Source organism: Drosophila miranda (assembly GCF_003369915.1).
Source record: "Drosophila miranda strain MSH22 chromosome Y unlocalized genomic scaffold, D.miranda_PacBio2.1 Contig_Y6_pilon, whole genome shotgun sequence".
Classification (NCBI taxonomy): Eukaryota; Metazoa; Arthropoda; class Insecta; order Diptera; family Drosophilidae; genus Drosophila; species Drosophila miranda.
This window is the reverse complement of record NW_022881651.1, coordinates 347875-366714: the sequence shown is the minus strand read 5'-3', so window position 1 is coordinate 366714 and position 18840 is coordinate 347875. Positions and strand designations below refer to the sequence as shown.

Below are 18840 nucleotides of genomic sequence, written 5' to 3'. Positions count from 1 at the left end.
CAGCAGTAGCCATATCGGACAGTGAGCCGGATATGGACATGGACGACGACAGCCAATGGACCGACGAAGAGCCTTACGATGACCTACGTAGGTTCCTAAATGGACAATCCAGTGGCGACTTTGAAAGCGACGGATTATACGGCGTCTACTGATTGCGCCAAATAGCAGAAGTTTAATGGCAATAAAACCTAAAAATAGACAAAATTAAACACAATTAACAACAATCTGCAAATGACCATTAAACATACTCACCTGCTATTAAACTGACAGAGCTGCCCCTCCAGCAGCTGCCTCGCCACTCCTGCAACTCTCTTGAGGCATAATGGGCGAAATTTGGAGACCTCATCAGCAGCACTACCGTCAATTCCAACAGAAGTCCAGAGGCCAGCCACTAAAATACAAAGAAAAACAGCCAATTCACGCCAACACGAAAAAACGCCCAAAACACACAAAAACACACGTACCTGCCAATCACCAGACAGAGCTGCCCCCCCAGCAGCTGCCTCGCCATTAACATCAATTTTCTGCCAAAGGGGCGGAAAAGGAGGCCTTTTTTTGAACCGATGACGAACGTGGCCGAGGAGGCCAGGCCAACTCTGCTGACAACGCATCCTGGTGGCCGGACCAGCAGCCCCTTGGATGCGGCCAATCAACAACAAAAATCGACAACGCATCCTGGTGGCCGGACCAGCAGCCACTTGGATGCGGCCAATTACATGATTCGTTGGCATCACACACACGATCGCATCTCGGGTGGCCGGACCAGTGCCACTCGATTGGATGCGCCATCTCCACCAGACAGATGCAGCGTGGGCGGCCGGACCAGAGCCGCTTGCCATCAACACCATCATTGCCCACGATGCACGCCAATACACACATCCAGCCAATAAACAACACACAGGGGGACAACAGAGCCGGCCGGTATACAGCGTAATGTTCGCATTGCGTTTGTTATGCCGGCCGGTGCTCCGTTGTTGTTTGTCCTCCTGTTAGAAATAAAATAAATATAATTAATATGTTTATATGTTGTAAATGTATGTCAATTATCGTTTATTTTACCTCGTCTGCATCAATGTATTTGTTGTAGATGTCAATCCTGTTGTTTCTGTAGTTTTTGCATGTCCGTAGATAGTTTGTCCATAGTTTTAGTACTTGCCTGTGATATTAGGAATAAGTTTTTGTAAAATAATGTAGTTTTCTGTAGATAATTGTATATTTTTCGTAGTTTTCTAATTAGTTTTACCTTCTTACTCTTCTTCCCAATCTATCTGCCATTCCCATAATTCCCCTTGACACGTGGTATTACCAAAAATACCACGCAAATACCAGACTATGACCGATAACACACCAGAAAGCCATTTCAAATTTAAAATGCATTTATCAATGCCCAGTGTGTTATCGGTCGCAAATTCGGCAATTTATGCCCAGCCAATTCCTCCCCACCCCCTACCCACTTCAAATGCCACTAAATGCCAAATGCGGTTGAGCAGGAGCAAAATTAACACTGCCAACCTCCGCCACTCTGCCAAACGCCCCAATAAAACCATTTCAACCGCCCATATGATGCTATGCGGTCGACTCCTCGGAGCGTCACGCGCCCGGATCGAAAGATCCGGAAGTTTACAGTATCCGGGCGGTTATACGGGAGCAGGCATTTATCCCCCCCCCACCCCATCCTATCCCATCCCCAACAACAGAGCAGCCACTACACACAGCACAAACATAAGACACTGGCCGCTCACCAACGACAACGACAACACACACAGCCACTAAAACAAACGGCTATTCCAATCTTTCATCTCACTCAATATTGGGGTGAGTGAAAGTGGAACCGGGGGTGAGAGCACCGGTAAATGACGATCGGCGATCGGGCCAGTCGAGTTGAGGGGGAGAGTATGGGAGTTGGCGGACATGTGAGAGTACCACCATGAACCTCGTCCGCCACTCTCATCTCGTCCACCCGCTCGAGAGGTCGCGATCGTCGGACGTACGTGCCATAACCGTTTCGTGTCGTTTTTTCGTGTCGCCGTTTTCCGTTGTCTTGCTGTTGTGCTTTGTTTTCTTTTTTGTGGTGTCTGTCGTGTGCCGTGCCGTGCCGTGCCGCCCTTCCTCCACCACACCCATTACTTACCTTGACAAACTTTTCCTCCCGTCCACATCACAAACCAAAAAGAGAATAAAAGTGCCAATAAATTACATTAAACACAAACACACACAAGAGACTTTTCAATTAAAGAACAACAAACAGGCAGCAGATCGCCAACACACAAACCAACAGCCAGCCATGACCAGAGGAATGGCCAGACGAGGGACAACCAGACGACACAGCGACGGCGGCAGAGCGGCCCGCAGAGGCGCCCTAGCAGCAGCAGCAGCAGCCAACAACACCAACACAAACACCGCCAATAGCAGCAGCAGCAGCAGAGCCCTCGGCGCAGGCGCCAACACCAACGCCCCAGCCAATGCAGAGCGCCGACGCCACAGCCTTCCATCGAGTGAGTACCCAGCCATTGCCATGGCCGATATATCCACGGCCACAGCCACTCCCCCCTCGAGACAAATCACAAAAACCGCGCCAAACGCAAAGGGAAGGGCCGATGGGACGCCGCTCTCGCTGCCGCTTTTCCCGCCTCTCACGCTCTCGGACATACAAAACCGTTCGGGAGTAACGGGAGAGGGAGAAGACGGAGGAGAGCCGGCTAGCCGACGCGCAAGAGCGGAGCGCCAAAACGGCCAACGGGCCGCCACACACACACACACGACCGGATCGAACCCGTTGCGTGTCGAACTTGGTTCGAGTTCGAGCAGCGGGTCGATCCGAGCCATAGCCCAGTCAGCACCAATACTACGACAAACAGCAGGAACTACACAACCACAATCACAACCACAATCACAGCCAATCCCACCAACACCAAAACGACGCCGCGCCCTCATCGACAGTGGTAGCGAAGATGAGGATGAGGGTGAGAGGAAGCAGGCCAGAAGACGGGGCCGCCATCACCAGCAGCGGCAGCAGCGGCCGCCAATTAGGAAGCCGAAGAAGAAAAGGCAGACAATGGAGGAGCTGGAGGCTATTGTCCAGGAGCAGCTGAGGCAGCACGAGCTGAGGGAGCAACAGCAGAAGCAGCAGAAACGGACGGCACATGCAGCCAACACCAACACAGTTGCCGATCCTGCCACTATGCCGCAATCTGCACAGCCAACACATGCCCCTGCCCCTGCCCCTGCCACTACTATAATTGCCAATAGCCAGACCCACAGCCATCACCAACATCGACAACAGCCAATACATAGACAATCACCAGTCATTCACACAGACAATACCACAATTAACAATAGAGATAATAATGACGCCAATACAAATACAAATACACCCGCCAATACAAACACCAACACCACCACCGCCATCACCATCACAAACACCCCTGCCACTACCCCCGACGATGACATCCGGCACGGCGAATTCGGGCATCAGCCCAGCCAGGAACGTGGCTTGAGGATCCTCATCCGAGGACTCTCCCACTCCACGCCGCCGGATTGGATTCGCAGCAGCATGCTAAATGAGGGGTTCACGGTTCGGTTTGTAAGGGTGATCACCGATCGATTTGATCGCAGCCGCCAATTCAACCTCTTCGAGGCTGATATCGCCCCCAAACCGGACCGTGGCCAATGCGGGGTGTTAAAGCTGCGACGCCTGGGTGGGAGGCCCGTCACGGTTGAGAGACTTGGAGTCTCCCGTGACCCTGCCCAGTGCCATCGATGTCAGGTGTTTGGCCACACCCGCGCATATTGTAGACGCGCTGCAGTTTGCATGAAATGCGCGGGCGGGCACCTGACGACGGAGTGCAGCAAGCCAAGGGCCGTCAATCCCAAATGCGCCAACTGCCAGGGCCAGCACATCAGCTCATACAAAGGATGCCCATCCTACAAGGCAGCCAGGCAGAGGCTCGTGGCCCACAGGGTCGCCAGGGAGGAGGAGCGTCGCAGACAGCAGCCACAGCCAAGCCAACAGCGACACCAGCCAATACAACGTCGCCAGCAGCAGCCACATCCACAGCCACTCCATAATCCGCAGCAGCAACGCCAACACCAACCGGATCGGCAGCATCGGCAGCAGCATCGGTATGGCGACCAACATCCCCAGCCATCGACCAGGGGGCGCCAACACCAGAGGGTCCAGCCGATGCAGCCGATCGCGAATGATGCTCCGACGCCACGCCAACACCAGCAGCAGCAGCGGCCAGACGCCCAGTGTGATGGCAGCTGCGCTCAAAACCTGCAATTGTACGTACAGCGTATAACAGAGTTGGAAAGGAGGATCGAACGGATGGCAGAGCAGCTCACCAGATTGGCTGAAGCAGCAGCAGCAGCGGTTCCAATAGCCGCCAATACAGCAGCAGCAGTGGCCATATCGGACGGTGAGCCGGATATGGACATGGACGACGACAGCCAATGGACCGATGAAGAGCCTTATGAGGACCTAGGAAGGCTTCTAAATGGAGAATCCAGTGGCGACTCCGAAAGCGACGGATTAAACGGCGTCTACTGATTGCGACAAATAGCAGAAGTTTAATGCCAATAAAACCTAAAAATAGGAAAAAACGAGGGGGAACGTTGTGAGTTGCTGCGGACCCCGCAACTCTACGGTTATACCCGATACTAAGTCAGTATAACTCTCCTCCGGCAGACGCCGCTAATATTAAACGACACGACAAAGAGTGCGTGCGAGAGAGACAGAAAATCAGTCTGAGCGTGACGTCGGGCGCTGCGTAGCCACTGAAAATTGATTTCTTGCTTTTGGCTACAAAAATGATCCGATCTGATCCAGATTCAGCAATCTGATAGATATTATCTATGATTCTGCGTTTTTAGTTTTCTCAAATGTGCAATATTGTGGATGCAACAGATTTTCGTCTTTTGTGGGGGCGAAAAGGGGTGTGGCGAAATTCTGAGATATACGTTTTATAGTCAGATCTAACAGAAGTGCGGATACCAAATTTGGTTACTCTAGCCTTAATAGTCTCTGAGATTTGTGGATGCCCCAGATTTTCGTCCTTTGCGGGGGAGGAAGGGGGTGTGGCGAAATTTGGACACGAAACGGTCACGGTCCGATATCACAGGAGTGTGGATACCAATTTTGGTTGCTCTGGCTCTTATAGGTTCTGAGATCCTTGAACTCATATTTTGCAATTGACAAAACCGACCATGAAACCTGTGTGCTAGAGAGAGACAGAGCGAGAAAGAATGAAATTGTTTTCTTGATTCTGGCTATAATCATTATACGATCTGGTTCAGATTTTGCACTGTAGAAGATATGGTCATCCTCACCGATTCTGCGTTTTTGGTTTTATCGTATCTTAAAAAATGTGGATGCCACAGATTTTCGTCCTTTGTGGGGGCGGAAGTGGGCGGGGCGAAGTTTTGAAATATTTTTGTAGCAGTGACATATCACAGAAGTCTGGATCCAAAACATCGTTGCTCTAGCTCTTATAGCACTAGGCGCTGAAGGGGACGGACGGACGACGGACGGACGGACGGACGGACGGACGGACGGACAGACGGACAGACAGACAGGGCTCAATCGACTCGGCTATTGATGCTGATCAAGAATATATATACTTTATGGGGTCGGTAACGATTCCTTCTGGACGTTACACACATCCACTTTTACCACAAATCTAATATACCCCAATACTCATTTTGAGTATCTGGTATAATTAAACACAATTAACAACAATCTGCAAATGACCAACAAACATACTCACCTGCTATTAAACCGACAGAGCTGCCCCTCCAGCAGCTGCCTCGCCACTCCTGGAACTCTCTTGAGGCATAATGGGCGTAATTTGGAGGCCTCATCAGCAGCACTGCCGTCAATTCCAACAGAAGTCCAGAGGCCAGCCACTAAAATACAAAGGAAAACAGTCAATACACGCCAACACGAAAAAAAAAAAACGCCCAAAACACACAAAAACACACGTACCTGCCAATCACCAGACAGAGCTGCCCCCACAGCAGCTGCCTCGCCATGAACATCATCAATTTTCTGCCAAAGGGGCGAAAAAGGAGGCCTTTTTTGAACCGATGACGAACGTGGCCGAGGAGGCCAGGCCAACTCTGCTGACAACGCATCCTGGTGGCCGGACCAGCAGCCACTCGGATGCGGCCAATCAACAAGTAAATCGACAACGTATCCTGGTGGCCGGACCAGTTGCCACTTGGATGCGGCCAATAATACTGACAGTCTGACATCACACACCGATGTCAACGCCAACACACTGGACAACGCATCTCGGGTGGCCGGACCAGTGCCACTCGGTCTGCTGCATTAAACCAACAGACAGATGCAACGTGGGCGGCCGGACCAGAGCCGCTCGCCATCTCCAACTTTGCCCACGATGCACGCCAACACCAACAATCCAGCCATCGCCACTAAACAAGACACAGGGGGACAACAGAGCCGTCCGGTATACAGCGTAATGTTCGCATTGCGTTTGATATGCCTGCCGGTGCTCCGTTGTTGTTTGTCCTCCTGTTAGAAATAAAATAAATATAATTAATATGTTTATATGTTGTAAATGTACATATGTCAATTATCGTTTATTTTACCTCGTCTGCATCAATGTATTTGTTGTAGATGTCAATCCTGTTGTTTTTTGTAGTTTTTGCATGTCCGTAGATAGTTTTAGTTACTTACCTGTGATATTAGAATTAAGTTTTTGTAAATTAATGTAGTTTTTCTGTAGTTAATTGTATATTTTTCGTAGTTTTCTAATTAGTTTTACCTTCTTACTCTTCTTCCCAACCTATTTGCCATTCCCATAATTCCCCTTGACACGTGGTATTACCAAAAATACCACGCAAATACCAGACTATGACCGATAACACACCAAAAAGCCATTTCAAATTTAAAATGCATTTATCAATGCCCAGTGTGTTATCGGTCGCAAATTCGGCAATTTATGCCCAGCCAATTTCTCCCCACCCCCTATCCACTTCAAATGCCACTAAATGCCAAATGCGGTTGAGCAGGAGCAAAATTAACACTGCCAACCTCCGCCACTCTGCCAAACGCCCCAATAAAGCCATTTCAACCGCCCGGATCGAAAGATCCGGAAGTTTACAGTATCCGGGCGGCTATACGGGAGCAGGCATTTCCCGCTCGAGAGGTCGCGATCGTCGGACTTGCCAGAACCGTTTCGTGTCGTGTCGCTTTTTTCGTTGTTCTGTGCCGTGTCGCCATTGACGTTTTCTTTTTCTGTGTTGCCCTTTTTTCTTTTGTGGTGTCTGTTGTGTGCCGTGCCGTGCCGTGCCGCCCTTCCTCCACCACATCCATTAATTACCTTGACAAACTTTTGTTCCCGTCCATATTATAAAACAAAAAAGAATAAAAGTGCCAATAAATACTTTAAACACAAACACACACACACAAGAGACTTTTCAATTAAAAACAACAAACAGGCAGCAGTTCGCCAACACACAAACCAGCAGCCAGCCATGACCAGAGGAATGGCCAGACGAGGGTCAACCAGACGCCACAGCGACGGCGGCAGAGCGGCCCGCAGAGGCGCCCTAGCAGCAGCAGCAGCAGCCAACAACACCAACACAAACACCGCCAATAGCAGCAGCAGCAGCAGAGCCCTCGGCGCAGGCGCCACCACCAACGCCCCAGCCAATGCACAGCGCCGACGCCACAGCCATCCATCGAGTGAGTACCCAGCCATTGCCATGGCCGATATAGCCACGGCCACAGCCACTCCCCCCTCGAGCCCCATCACAAAAACCGCGCCAACCACAAAGGGAAAGGCCGAAAAGACGCCGCTCTCACTGCCACTTTTCCCGCCTCTCACGCTCTTGGACGCACAAAACTGTTCAGGAGTAACGGGAGAGGGAGAAGACGGAGGAGAGCCGGCAAGCCGACGCGCAAGAGCGGAGCGCCAAAACGGCCAACGGGCCGCCACACACACACACACGACCGGATCGAACCTGTTGCGAGTCGAACCTGGTTCGAGCTCGAGCAGCGGGTCGATCCGAGCCATAGCCCAGCCTACACAAATGCCACTAATCCCACCAACACCAAAACGACGCCGCGCCCTCATCGACAGTGGGAGCGAAGATGAGGATGAGGGAGAGAGGAAGCAGGCCAGGCATGAGAGACGGGTGTGACCCAGTGGAGCGGCAACAGGCGACAGCATCTGTGTCGTCGTTGGAAATGGCAGCTGTTGGCTCGGATTGGCGTGACGTCACGGCCATGGTCAGGCGGCAGCGTCATCAAAGAAGGCCTCCTTTTCCATCCCTTTGGCAGGAAATTGTCATTGTTGATGGCTAGGCAGCTTCTTGATGGTCAGCTCTGTCTGGTAATTGGCAGGTACGTGTGATTTTTGTGTGTTTTGGCTGTTTTTCGTTGTTGTCCGTATTGACGTCTCTTTCCTTTGTTGCAGTGGCTGTCTCTGGGTCGACGATTGGGCACATCAATAGGCGCCGCCCGATCGCATGCTTTCGCGTGCGCTGGCGATTTGGGCCCTCCACACTTGGCCCAGACCCTCCAGATCGTCGAATGGATCGTGGTCGGTCCACTCGTCGTCATCATCGTCATTAATTGCTTCGCAGTCCATATCGGGTTCGGATTCCGATATGGCTGCGGCGTCAAAGTGCGTATTTGGTGCTGGTCGTGGTGATGGCTGTGTGGATGCTGCTGTTGTTGTCCGTTGTGGCGGCACTCCTCCCGTGGCTCTCGTCCCTTGCCTGCAGCAGGTTTGTCAGTTTCGTTGAAATTGCTGCCAGTTTTTCTTCCAGCTCTCTAATTTTACCGGCATATCTTTTCAGATTATGGGCACAGCTCCCATCGCACTGGGCGCCTGGCTGCTGCTGTAGCTGGGGTTGGCGTGGCGTCGGAGCACGATTTGGGATCGGCTGCATCGGCTGGACCCTTTGGTATTGGCGCCCCTCGGCCAGTGGCTGGGGATGTTGGTCGCGATGCTGTAGCTGTTGCCGATGCTGCCGACCCGGACCGCGTTGGCGTTGCTGCTGCGGCTGTGAGTGGAGTGGCTGTGTGGGTGGCTGCTGCTGCAACTGTCGCTGTAGTGGCTGCTGGTGGCGTTGTGGTGGCTGCTGGATACGATGTGCTGGCTGTTGCTGCTGTATTGGCTGCTGCATTGGCTGTGGCTGTTGCCGTATTGGCTGAGCCCTTGTAGGCGCTGCAGCCCTTGTAGGCGCTGATGTGCTGGCCCTGGCAGTTGGCGCACTTGGGAGCAACGTTCCTTGGCTTGCTGCACTCCGTCGTCAGGTGTCCACCCGCGCATTTCATGCAAACTGCAGCGCGTCTACAATATGCGCGGGTGTGGCCAAACACCTGACATCGATGGCACTGGGCAGGGTCACGGGAGACTCCAAGTCTCTCAACCGTGACGGGCCTCCCACCCAGGCGTCGCAGCTTCAACACCTCGCATTGGCCACGGTCCGGTTTGGGGGCGATCTCAGCCTCAAAGAGATTGAATTGGCGGCTGTGATCGAATCGATCGGTGATTGCCCTTACAAACCGAACCGTGAACCCCTCGTTCAGCATACTGCTGCGAATCCAATCCGGCGGCATGGAGTGGGAGAGTCCTCGGATGAGGATCCTCAAGCCACGTTCCTGGCTGGGCTGATGCCCGAATTCGCCGTGCCGGATGTCATCGTCGGTGGTAGTGGCAGGGGTGTTTGTGATGGTGATGGTGATGGCGGTGGTGGTGTTGGTATTGATCTTGGCAGGTGTATGTGTAATTGTAATTGCGTTGGCGTCATTATTTGTATTGATATTGTCAGTATTGTCTATGTGAATGGCTGGTGATTTTCTATGTATTGGCCTTTGTCGATGTTGGTGATGGCTGTGGGTCGGGCTATTGGCATTTTTAGTAGTGGCAGGGGCATGGGCAGGGGCAGGGGCATGTGTTCGCTGTGCAGATTGCGGCATAGTGGCAGGAGCGGCAACTGTGTTGGTGTTGGCTGTATTTGTTGTCCGTTTCTGCTGCCTCTGTTGTTGCTGCCGCAGCTCGTGCTGCCTCAACTGCTCCCGGACAATAGCCTCTAGCTCCTCCAGTGTCTGCCTTTTCTTCTTCGGCTTCCGAATTGGCGGCTGCTGCTGCCGCTGCTGTTGATGGCGGCCCCGTCGTCTGGCCTGCTTCCTCTCACCCTCACCCTCATCGTCACTCCCACTGTCGATGAGGGCGCGGCGTCGTTTTGGTGTTGGTGGGATTTGTGGCATTGGAGCAGGCTGGGCTATGGCTCGGATCGACCCGCTGCTCGAGCTCGAACCAGGTTCGACACGCAACAGGTTCGATCCGGTCGTGTGTGTGTGTGTGGCTGCCCGTTGGCCGTTTTGGCGCTCCGCTCTTGCGCGTCGGCTTGCCGGCTCTCCTCCGTCTTCTCCCTCTCCCGTTACTCCCGAACAGTTTTGTATGTCCGAGAGCGTGAGAGGCGGGAAAAGTGGCGTCTTTTCGGCCTTTCCCTTTGTGTTTGGCGGGATTTTGGGATTTGGCGGGGTTGCGGGATTTGCAGTTGGTATTGGCGCTGCTGTTGCTGCTGATGTGATGGGGCTCGAGGGGGAGTGGCTGTGGCCGTGGATATATCGGCCATGGCAATGGCTGGGTACTCACTCGATGGAAGGCTGTGGCGTCGGCGCTCTGCATTGGCTGGGGCGTTGGTGTTGGCGCCTGCGCCGAGGGCTCTGCTGTTGCTGCTGCTATTGGCGGTGTTTGTGTTGGTGTTGTTGGCTGCTGCTGCTGCTGCTAGGGCGCCTCTGCGGGCCGCTCTGCCGCCGTCGCTGTGTCGTCTGGTTGTCCCTCGTCTGGCCATTCCTCTGGTCATGGCTGGCTGTTGGTTTGTGTGTTGGCGATCTGCTGCCTGTTTGTTGTTCTTTAATTGAAAAGTCTCTTGTTTGTGTTTGTATTTAATGTATTTATTGGCACCTTAGTTCTCTTTTTTTCTTGTCTATCACAGTTATCTCTTTTAGTTTGTGATGTTTGTGATGTTTGTAGTGGCACAGGAACTAAAGCTTGTCGGAGATAGTAGTGGGTGGGGTGAAGGAAGGGCTGGAGCGTGGTGGATTGGCGAGGAGCACTTTTCCGCGTTTGGAATGGTCATGTGCAGCGGCGAATGGTGAGGGGGGGGGGGGGGCGACACAAAATGGCTGCTGCCTGGCTTGGCTTGGCGTCGTCTGGCCTTCACTGTCTTTATTTTTTGGCACCAGAGCACAAATGACACGATAAACGATAAACGACAAAACAGTCAAAACGACAAACGATACGGGCAACACTGATGGCAACGAACAAACAAACTTGCGATTTTATTTTATTTTAATGGCGGCGGCGATGGTTCAATTTATATACGTCCGACGATCGCGACCTCTCGAGCGGGTGGACGAGATGAGAGTGGCGGACGAGGTTCATGGTGGAACTCTCACATGTCCGCCAACTCCCCCACTCCCACGCCGGTCGTCACTTACCGGTGCTCTCACCCCCGGTTCCACTTTCACTCACCCCAATATTGAGTGAGATGAAAGTAGTCCGAGGGCAGCAGCACCGATAAGTAGGCAATGGAAGATTTGAACGGCCTTCTGTTTCAGTGGCTGTGTGTGTTGTTGTTGGGCAATGGCCCGTGTCTAATGTTTCTCTGTGCTGTGTGAATTGGCTGCTCTGTTGTCAAGGATGGGATGGGATGGGAAGGGGAAAGTTTGCCTGCTCCCGTATAACCGCCCGGATACTTTCAACTTCCGGATCTTACGATCCGGGCGCGAGACGCTCCGAAGAGTCGACCGCATAGCATCTTGTGGGCGGTTGTATTGGCACTGTTGGGGCATTTGGCTGAGTGGCGAAGGATGGCAGTGTTCATTTTATTCCTGCTCAGCCTCATTTGGCATTTAGTGGCATTTGAAGTGGGTGGGGGGTGGGTGAGGAATTGGCTGGGCATAATTGCCGAAGTTGCGACCGATAACACACTGGGCATTGAGAAATGCAATTTGAATTTGTATTGGCTTTTTTGGTGTGTTATCGGTCAAGTCTGGTATTTGCGTGGTATTTTTAGTAATACCACATGTCAGGGGAAATATGGGAATGGCAGATAGGTGGGGAAGAAGAGGAAAAAGGTAATAAAACTAATCAGAAAACTACTAATAATATACAATTAACTACAGAAAAACTACATTAATTTACAAAAACTTATTCCTAATATCACAGGCTAGTAACTAAAACTATGGACAAACTATCTACGGACATGCAAAAACTACAAAAAACAACAGGATTGACATCTACAACAAGAACATTGATGCAGACAAGGTAAAATAAACGATAATTGACATACATTTACACACATATAAACATATTAATTATATTTATTTTATTTCTAACAGGAGGACAACTACAACGAAGCACCGGCCGGCATAACAAACGCAATGCGAACATTACGCTGTATACCGGCCGGCTCTGTTGTCCCCCTGTGTGTTGTTTATTGGCTGGTTGTGAGTATTGGCGTGCATCGTGGGCAATGATGGTCTTGATGGCAAGCGGCTCTGGTCCGGCCGCCCACGTTGCATCTGTCTGTTGGTTAGTGTTGGCTGCTGCACTCGAGGGGCACTGGTCCGGCCACCCAACTGCATTGTCATCGTGTTGGCATTGGCATCGGTGTGTGATGGCAATGGTCGGAGTTATTGGCCGCATCCAAGTGGCGAACTGGTCCGGCCACCAGGATGCGTTGTCGATTTTAATTGTTGATTGGCCGCATCCAAGTGGCTGCTGGTCCGGCCACCCAGGATGCGCTGTCAGGTGGATTGGCCTGGCCTCCTCGGCCACGTTCTTCGTCAATTTGTAGTTGCGTTTTGAATGGCTGCTGGTCCGGCCACTCAGGTGAGGAGGTGTTTGTTTTGGCTTTTTGATTTTAATTTGCGTTTATTTGCAGGTGCCTTTCGTTGATTTGGATGTTGTTGCTGGCGACCCTTGTCTGATTTGTGTTGGCGTAAGAGACGTTTGCGGGTGAGTATTCGTGTTTATCGGCAGCCTCTCTCCTGTTTGTAGCAAGGTAATAATTAGTGAGGCATTCAACTAGTATTTAAAATAGCATACAGCGCGCATTGGTATTTACCGCACCATCGATACACTCGGTGGGAAATACCAATAGGGAGATATCGGATAAGAAACATCGAGAAGAGAGTGAGTGCACTTTGTAAATGGCGATTGTGAGAGACGGACGCGCAGCTAATAAAAAAGAGTTACATTAAATCACCGGGTTTGTGTTTTTATACCTATACAGTTCACTCACGCACCGATATTGGTCACTACAATTCCCTTCCTAGACGGCCTACAATTTCAGAAGTGGGATACGATCAATCGCCGCCAGTGAAAAATAGCGAAAATTTTTATTATCTCGTCCGTCGAAGACGCCATCGCTGAAAAAAAACATGTCGGACTTGGTCGGCACGGAGGAGTTCTCGGCCGCCCAGCTGCGCGAATGGCTGGAGTCCCTCAATCTACCAAAAGGTGGAAGCAAAGCTGCCATGGCAGCGAGACTTAACGAAATACCAGTAGAGCTGCGGGGACAGGGACCACCGGCAGCCGAAACATGCGAGAACGAGAGGGAAGATGAGGCGGCCGCAGATCAAGACTCGACGAAGAGCGAACGCAAAGAGAAGAACGAAAAAGCACCGCAAGCGCCTGGGCACAACAACAACCATGGCGAATATCGAGCAGAGGTTGAAATGTTAAAACTGCAAATCGAGCTGCTGAAGCTGCAGAGCGAGAGGGAGAAGGAAGGGAGAGGAGAGAACACAACACCAGCCGCCAGCAATGACGCTGGCGTCATGTTGCTAAATGCCGCCAAAGACATGTTGCCAACATATCATGGCAACATTTCTGGAAACAACGATGACGTCACAACTTGGATCGCGCAGTTTAAGGCCGTCGCAAAAGTGAACAAACTGAAGGATGAGAAGCTACTAATGCTGCTAATGTCGAAGCTTAAGGACAAAGCATTGGTGTGGCTGCATTCGAGTCCGGAGCACATGTCGCTGCCAATCGATCAATTGTTGAACGTCATGGAAGACACTTGCCATCACAAGGAAAGCAAACTGTTGCTCCGTCGCAAGTTCGAGTCCCGTTCATGGGCACGTGGCGAGGAGTTCTCGATGTACTTCAACGCCAAAGTGTCGCTGGCATCCCGCATAGTCATTGACGACGAGGAGTTTATTGACGGAGTCATCGAAGGTATCCCAGATGTAGGCCTGCGTAGGCAAGCCCACATGCAGTGCTTTGGCGCTCCATATCAACTACTCAAGGCGTTCGAGAAGATCATGCTGCCAAAGAAGTACGGTTCAACTGAAGGGGCAAACACTGGAGCCTCGCCAACACCCATTCGCTGCTACAACTGCAACTCTTTGGGCCACGTGGCAGGGGAGTGCCGCAAGCCCAAGCGCGAAAGAGGAGCGTGCTACGGATGCGGCAGCATGAGTCACCAGGTGTCACACTGTGACGAAAAGAAGTACAAGGTACATAACGATTATATATACAAATTTAATATATACATTAGCAATTACAATAACAAATGCTTGTCCTTAAATTGCCTCATCGACTCAGGGAGCCCAATAAGTTTTATGAAGTTATCGTGTCTAGAGCACCAGTCGGAAAATAACCTAAATAAAGTGGAAGAGCGCTCACGATTAAGTTCGAACGAAATCAAAGAAGATGATTTAAGTTTAACAAAGACAAGAAAAACAGAGAAATTGAATTTATTTTGAATAAAAATGCGGATTACGCTTATGTTGGACTAAATAATAGCAAACTTAACATCTTTGGTAAAATACCCAGTTTTGTAATTATTAACAAAAATCGAATCAACTTTGAATTACTAGTAGTGGCAGACGAGTCGATGGGCTATGAGGCTGTGTTAGGTAGGGATTTTATGAATTTATGCAAATTTAAAATTGTAAGTGACATTTGCAAGGAGAAGGAGAGTGAGACAAAAAACGAGTGTGAAACAAAAAATGAGTGTTTAGAAAAAAATGAGTGTTTAGGAGAAAATGAGTGTTTAGAAAAAAATGAGTGTTTAGAAGAAAATGAGTGTTTAGGAGAAAATGAGTGTTTAGAAGAAAATGAGTGTTTAGGAGAAAATGAGTGTTTAGAAAAAAATGAGTGGAAAATAGAGAATGAGTGTTTAGGAGAATATGAATGTGAAGTTAAAGATGAGGGTGATAAAGAGAATAAGCATGAAGTAGAAAGTGGAGGCAAGGTAGAAAATGAGTGTTCTGCAATGGTTGAGTGTCTGGAAGACAGCGATACCTGCGAGAGCGTAAAAACCAATTTCAACGAACTACCAAGCCAGTATCCAGACAAAGAAAACGACTGGGAGTTGAAAGTAGGGACAGATTGTAGCCAAGAACTCGCAGGACGACTTAAATACATGTTTAGGACAGCGTATGTAAACGCAGAAAGACCAAACTTACCACAAACCAAGTGGGAAATGAAGTTGAATTTCGAACACGAAAAACCGTTTCATTGCCCACCTAGAAGACTGTCGTATAGCGAAAAAGCCCAAGTACAGAAAATGATAGACGAATACACAGAAAAAGGTTACATCAGAACCAGTGAGTCAGAATACGTTTCGCCTATAGTACTGGTAAAAAAGAATTCGGGAGAGTTGAGACTGTGCGTCGATTATCGCACACTTAATAAAGGTATGATAAAGGACAATTACCCAACACCTCTGATAGACGACCTACTAGATAAACTGTCAGGGAAAAGACTTTTCACCAAGTTAGACCTGAAGAATGGATACTTCCACGTATTTATGCATAAAGATTCAGTTAAATACACATCGTTCACGACCCCCATGGGACAATACGAATGGTTGAGGATGCCGTTCGGGTTACGAAATGCATCGGCGGTGTTTCAAAGATTCACAAACAACATTTTTGCAGATATGGTAAAGGAAGACAAAGTTATAATATACATGGACGATATTATGGTAGCAACAAAAGATAGTGATAGTCACATGGAAATTTTACAAGAAGTGATGAGACGATTGGTAGAGAATAAACTTGAATTAAGGATTGATAAATGCGAATTCTTACAGTCAGAAGTTAAGTACCTGGGCTATTCCATATCGGGTAACGGAATTAAACCAGATACGAAGGGATTACAGGCAGTAAAAGGGTTCCCAGTCCCCACGAAAACGAACGAAGTGCAGAGTTTCTTAGGGTTATGTTCTTACTTTAGACGGTTCGTAAAAGATTTTTCTACGAAAGCTAAGCCCCTTTATGATTTGGTCAAAAAAGACAGGAAGTTTGAATTCGGTATCGTAGAACTAGAATGTTTCGAACAACTCAAAAGTAATTTGTTGGAAGCACCGATCTTGGCACTTTACAATCCCAGAGATCCGACAGAATTACATTGCGATGCAAGTTCGTTAGGTTTCGGGTCAATTCTAATGCAGAAGAAGGGTGATGGCAGAATGCACCCGGTGTTTTATTTCTCCAAGCGGACAACAATTACCGAAGCAAAATACCACAGCTTTGAACTGGAGACACTAGCGATAATTTATGCACTACAACGGTTTAGAGTATACGTGCAAGGCATACCCTTCAAAATAGTGACAGACTGCAACGCGCTAACTATGACTCTAAACAAAAAAGAACTCAATCCACGCATTGCCCGCTGGGCGTTAGAGTTACAAAATTATGACTACAAGTTAGAACACAGGTCAGGAAGTAGAATGCAACACGTAGATGCGCTAAGCAGAGCCGTTCAGATACTCACGGTAGACACAAACACCTTTGAAGAAAATTTAATTATATGCCAAAACAGAGATAACAAACTGATGGAGCTGAGAGAAACGTTACAGAAATCAGAACACAAACATTATGAGATGAGAAACGGAATAATATACAGGAAAAAAGATAACAATACTATCCTATTCTGCGTACCCGAGGAAATGGAAGGCCACGTACTCTATAAGTACCACGATGAACTAGGGCACGTCGGTATAGACAAGATGACCGACGCTATATCGAAAAGCTACTGGATCTCAAACGTAAGGTATAAAGCCAAGCGACACATTGAAAACTGTCTAAAATGCATAGCGTACTCAGCAAAACACGGAAAAGAGGAAGGGTTTTTACACAACATACCAAAAGGGTCAGGACCATTCGAGGTAGTACATATCGACCATTTCGGGCCAGTCGACAAAGGCAGGGCCAACAAACATGTTTTAGTAGTAATAGACGCGTTCACCAAATTCGTAAGACTTTATACGACCAAAACCACTAGCACAAAGGAAGCAGTAATTGCAATGAAAGATTATTTCCGAGCTTACAGTAGACCCAGATGCATTGTGTCAGACAGAGGAAGCTGTTTCACGTCAAAAGAGTTTGAAGAATTCTTAGAACAGAGCAATGTTAAACACGTAAAGATAGCAACAGGGTCGCCACAGGCCAACGGGCAGGTAGAAAGGGTGAACAGAAGTTTGGGACCCATGATTGCAAAGCTTGTTGACCCGGAAAAAGGATTACATTGGGATATGGTAGTGGAAACAGTAGAACACGCGATGAACAACACAATTCAAAGAACAATTAATGAACACCCGAGCAGAATGTTGTTTGGGGTCGTACAAAAAGGAAAGGTTTCAGATTTACTAAAAGATCATCTAGACGAACTAACCGAACAGCGGGCAACAAGGGATATAGAAAAGATTAGAGCAGTAGCAGGCACTCATCAGGAAAAAATACAGTCTTATAACAAACAAGCAACAAATTCAAAGCGAAGGGAGCCACACGTGTACGTAGATAATGATCTAGTTATGGTGAGAAATTTCGACACTCATACAGGGGTGTCTAAAAAGCTTATCCCGAAGTTCAAAGGACCTTATAAGATATCAAAGGTGTTAAAAAATGATAGGTATTTGCTAGAAGATGTAGAGGGGTTTCAACAATCAAGGATCCCGTATAAAGGAGTTTGGGCGGTGGCAAATATGAAGCCGTGGATTGAAAATGGTAATAATGCAAATGTCACAGGGAATCAAAATGAAGAAAATGATTGTAACACGTAAACTTAGAATATTAAGAGTAAACCACACCCAACTGTAATAAATCAACCTATCTAGAAACTAAATTAAATGTAAGGAGTTCAGGAGCACTCCGGTCAGGATGGCCGAATTGTAGCAAGGTAATAATTAGTGAGGCATTCAACTAGTATTTAAAATAGCATACAGCGCGCATTGGTATTTACCGCACCATCGATACACTCGGTGGGAAATACCAATAGGGAGATATCGGATAAGAAACATCGAGAAGAGAGTGAGTGCACTTTGTAAATGGCGATTGTGAGAGACGGACGCGCAGCTAATAAAAAAGAGTTACATTAAATCACCGGGTTTGTGTTTTTATACCTATACAGTTCACTCACGCACCGATATTGGTCACTACAATTCCCGGGTTAGACGGCCTACATGTTTCACCTTCTTTTGCAGGATTTGCTGGCGTCCGGCGGCATGAGAGACGGGTGCGACCCAGCGGAGCGGCAACAGACGCCAGCATCTGCGTCGTCGTTGGAATGGCTGTTGTCTGATTGGAGTGGCGTGACGTCATTGTGATGGTCGGTGGCAGCGTCATCAGAAAGGGGCCTCATATTCCTCCCATTTGGCAGGAAATTGTTGATGTTGATGGCGAGGCAGCTTCTTGTTGGTCAGCTCTGTCTGGTGATTGGCAGGTAAGTGTGGATTTTGTGTGTTTTGGCCGTTTTTCGTTGTTGTCCGTATTGACGTCTTTTTTCCTTTGTTGCAGTGGCTGTCTCTGGATCAACGATTGGGCGCATTAACAGGCAC

General features: G+C 49.1%; 1 protein-coding gene across 1 annotated transcript; it reads left to right on the top strand.

Moving 5' to 3' along the window:
* Positions 1-13327: 13327 nt before the first annotated feature.
* On the top strand, positions 13328-15001 carry LOC117195154. The gene is made up of 2 exons (XM_033399798.1): positions 13328-14512; positions 14583-15001. Exons 1-2 carry the CDS (start codon positions 13430-13432, stop codon positions 14610-14612), a joined length of 1113 nt encoding a protein of 370 aa, XP_033255689.1. The 5' UTR covers positions 13328-13429; the 3' UTR covers positions 14613-15001.
* The last annotated feature ends 3839 nt before the right edge of the window (positions 15002-18840 follow it).

Coding starts and splice junctions, on each gene's coding strand:
- LOC117195154 (XM_033399798.1), top strand. CDS start 13,430: ATGTCGGACTTGGTCGGCACGGAGGAGTTCTCGGCCGCCCAGCTGCGC. Junction 14,513..14,582: donor GTGACGAAAAGAAGTACAAG/GTACATAACGAT, acceptor GCTTGTCCTTAA/ATTGCCTCATCGACTCAGGG.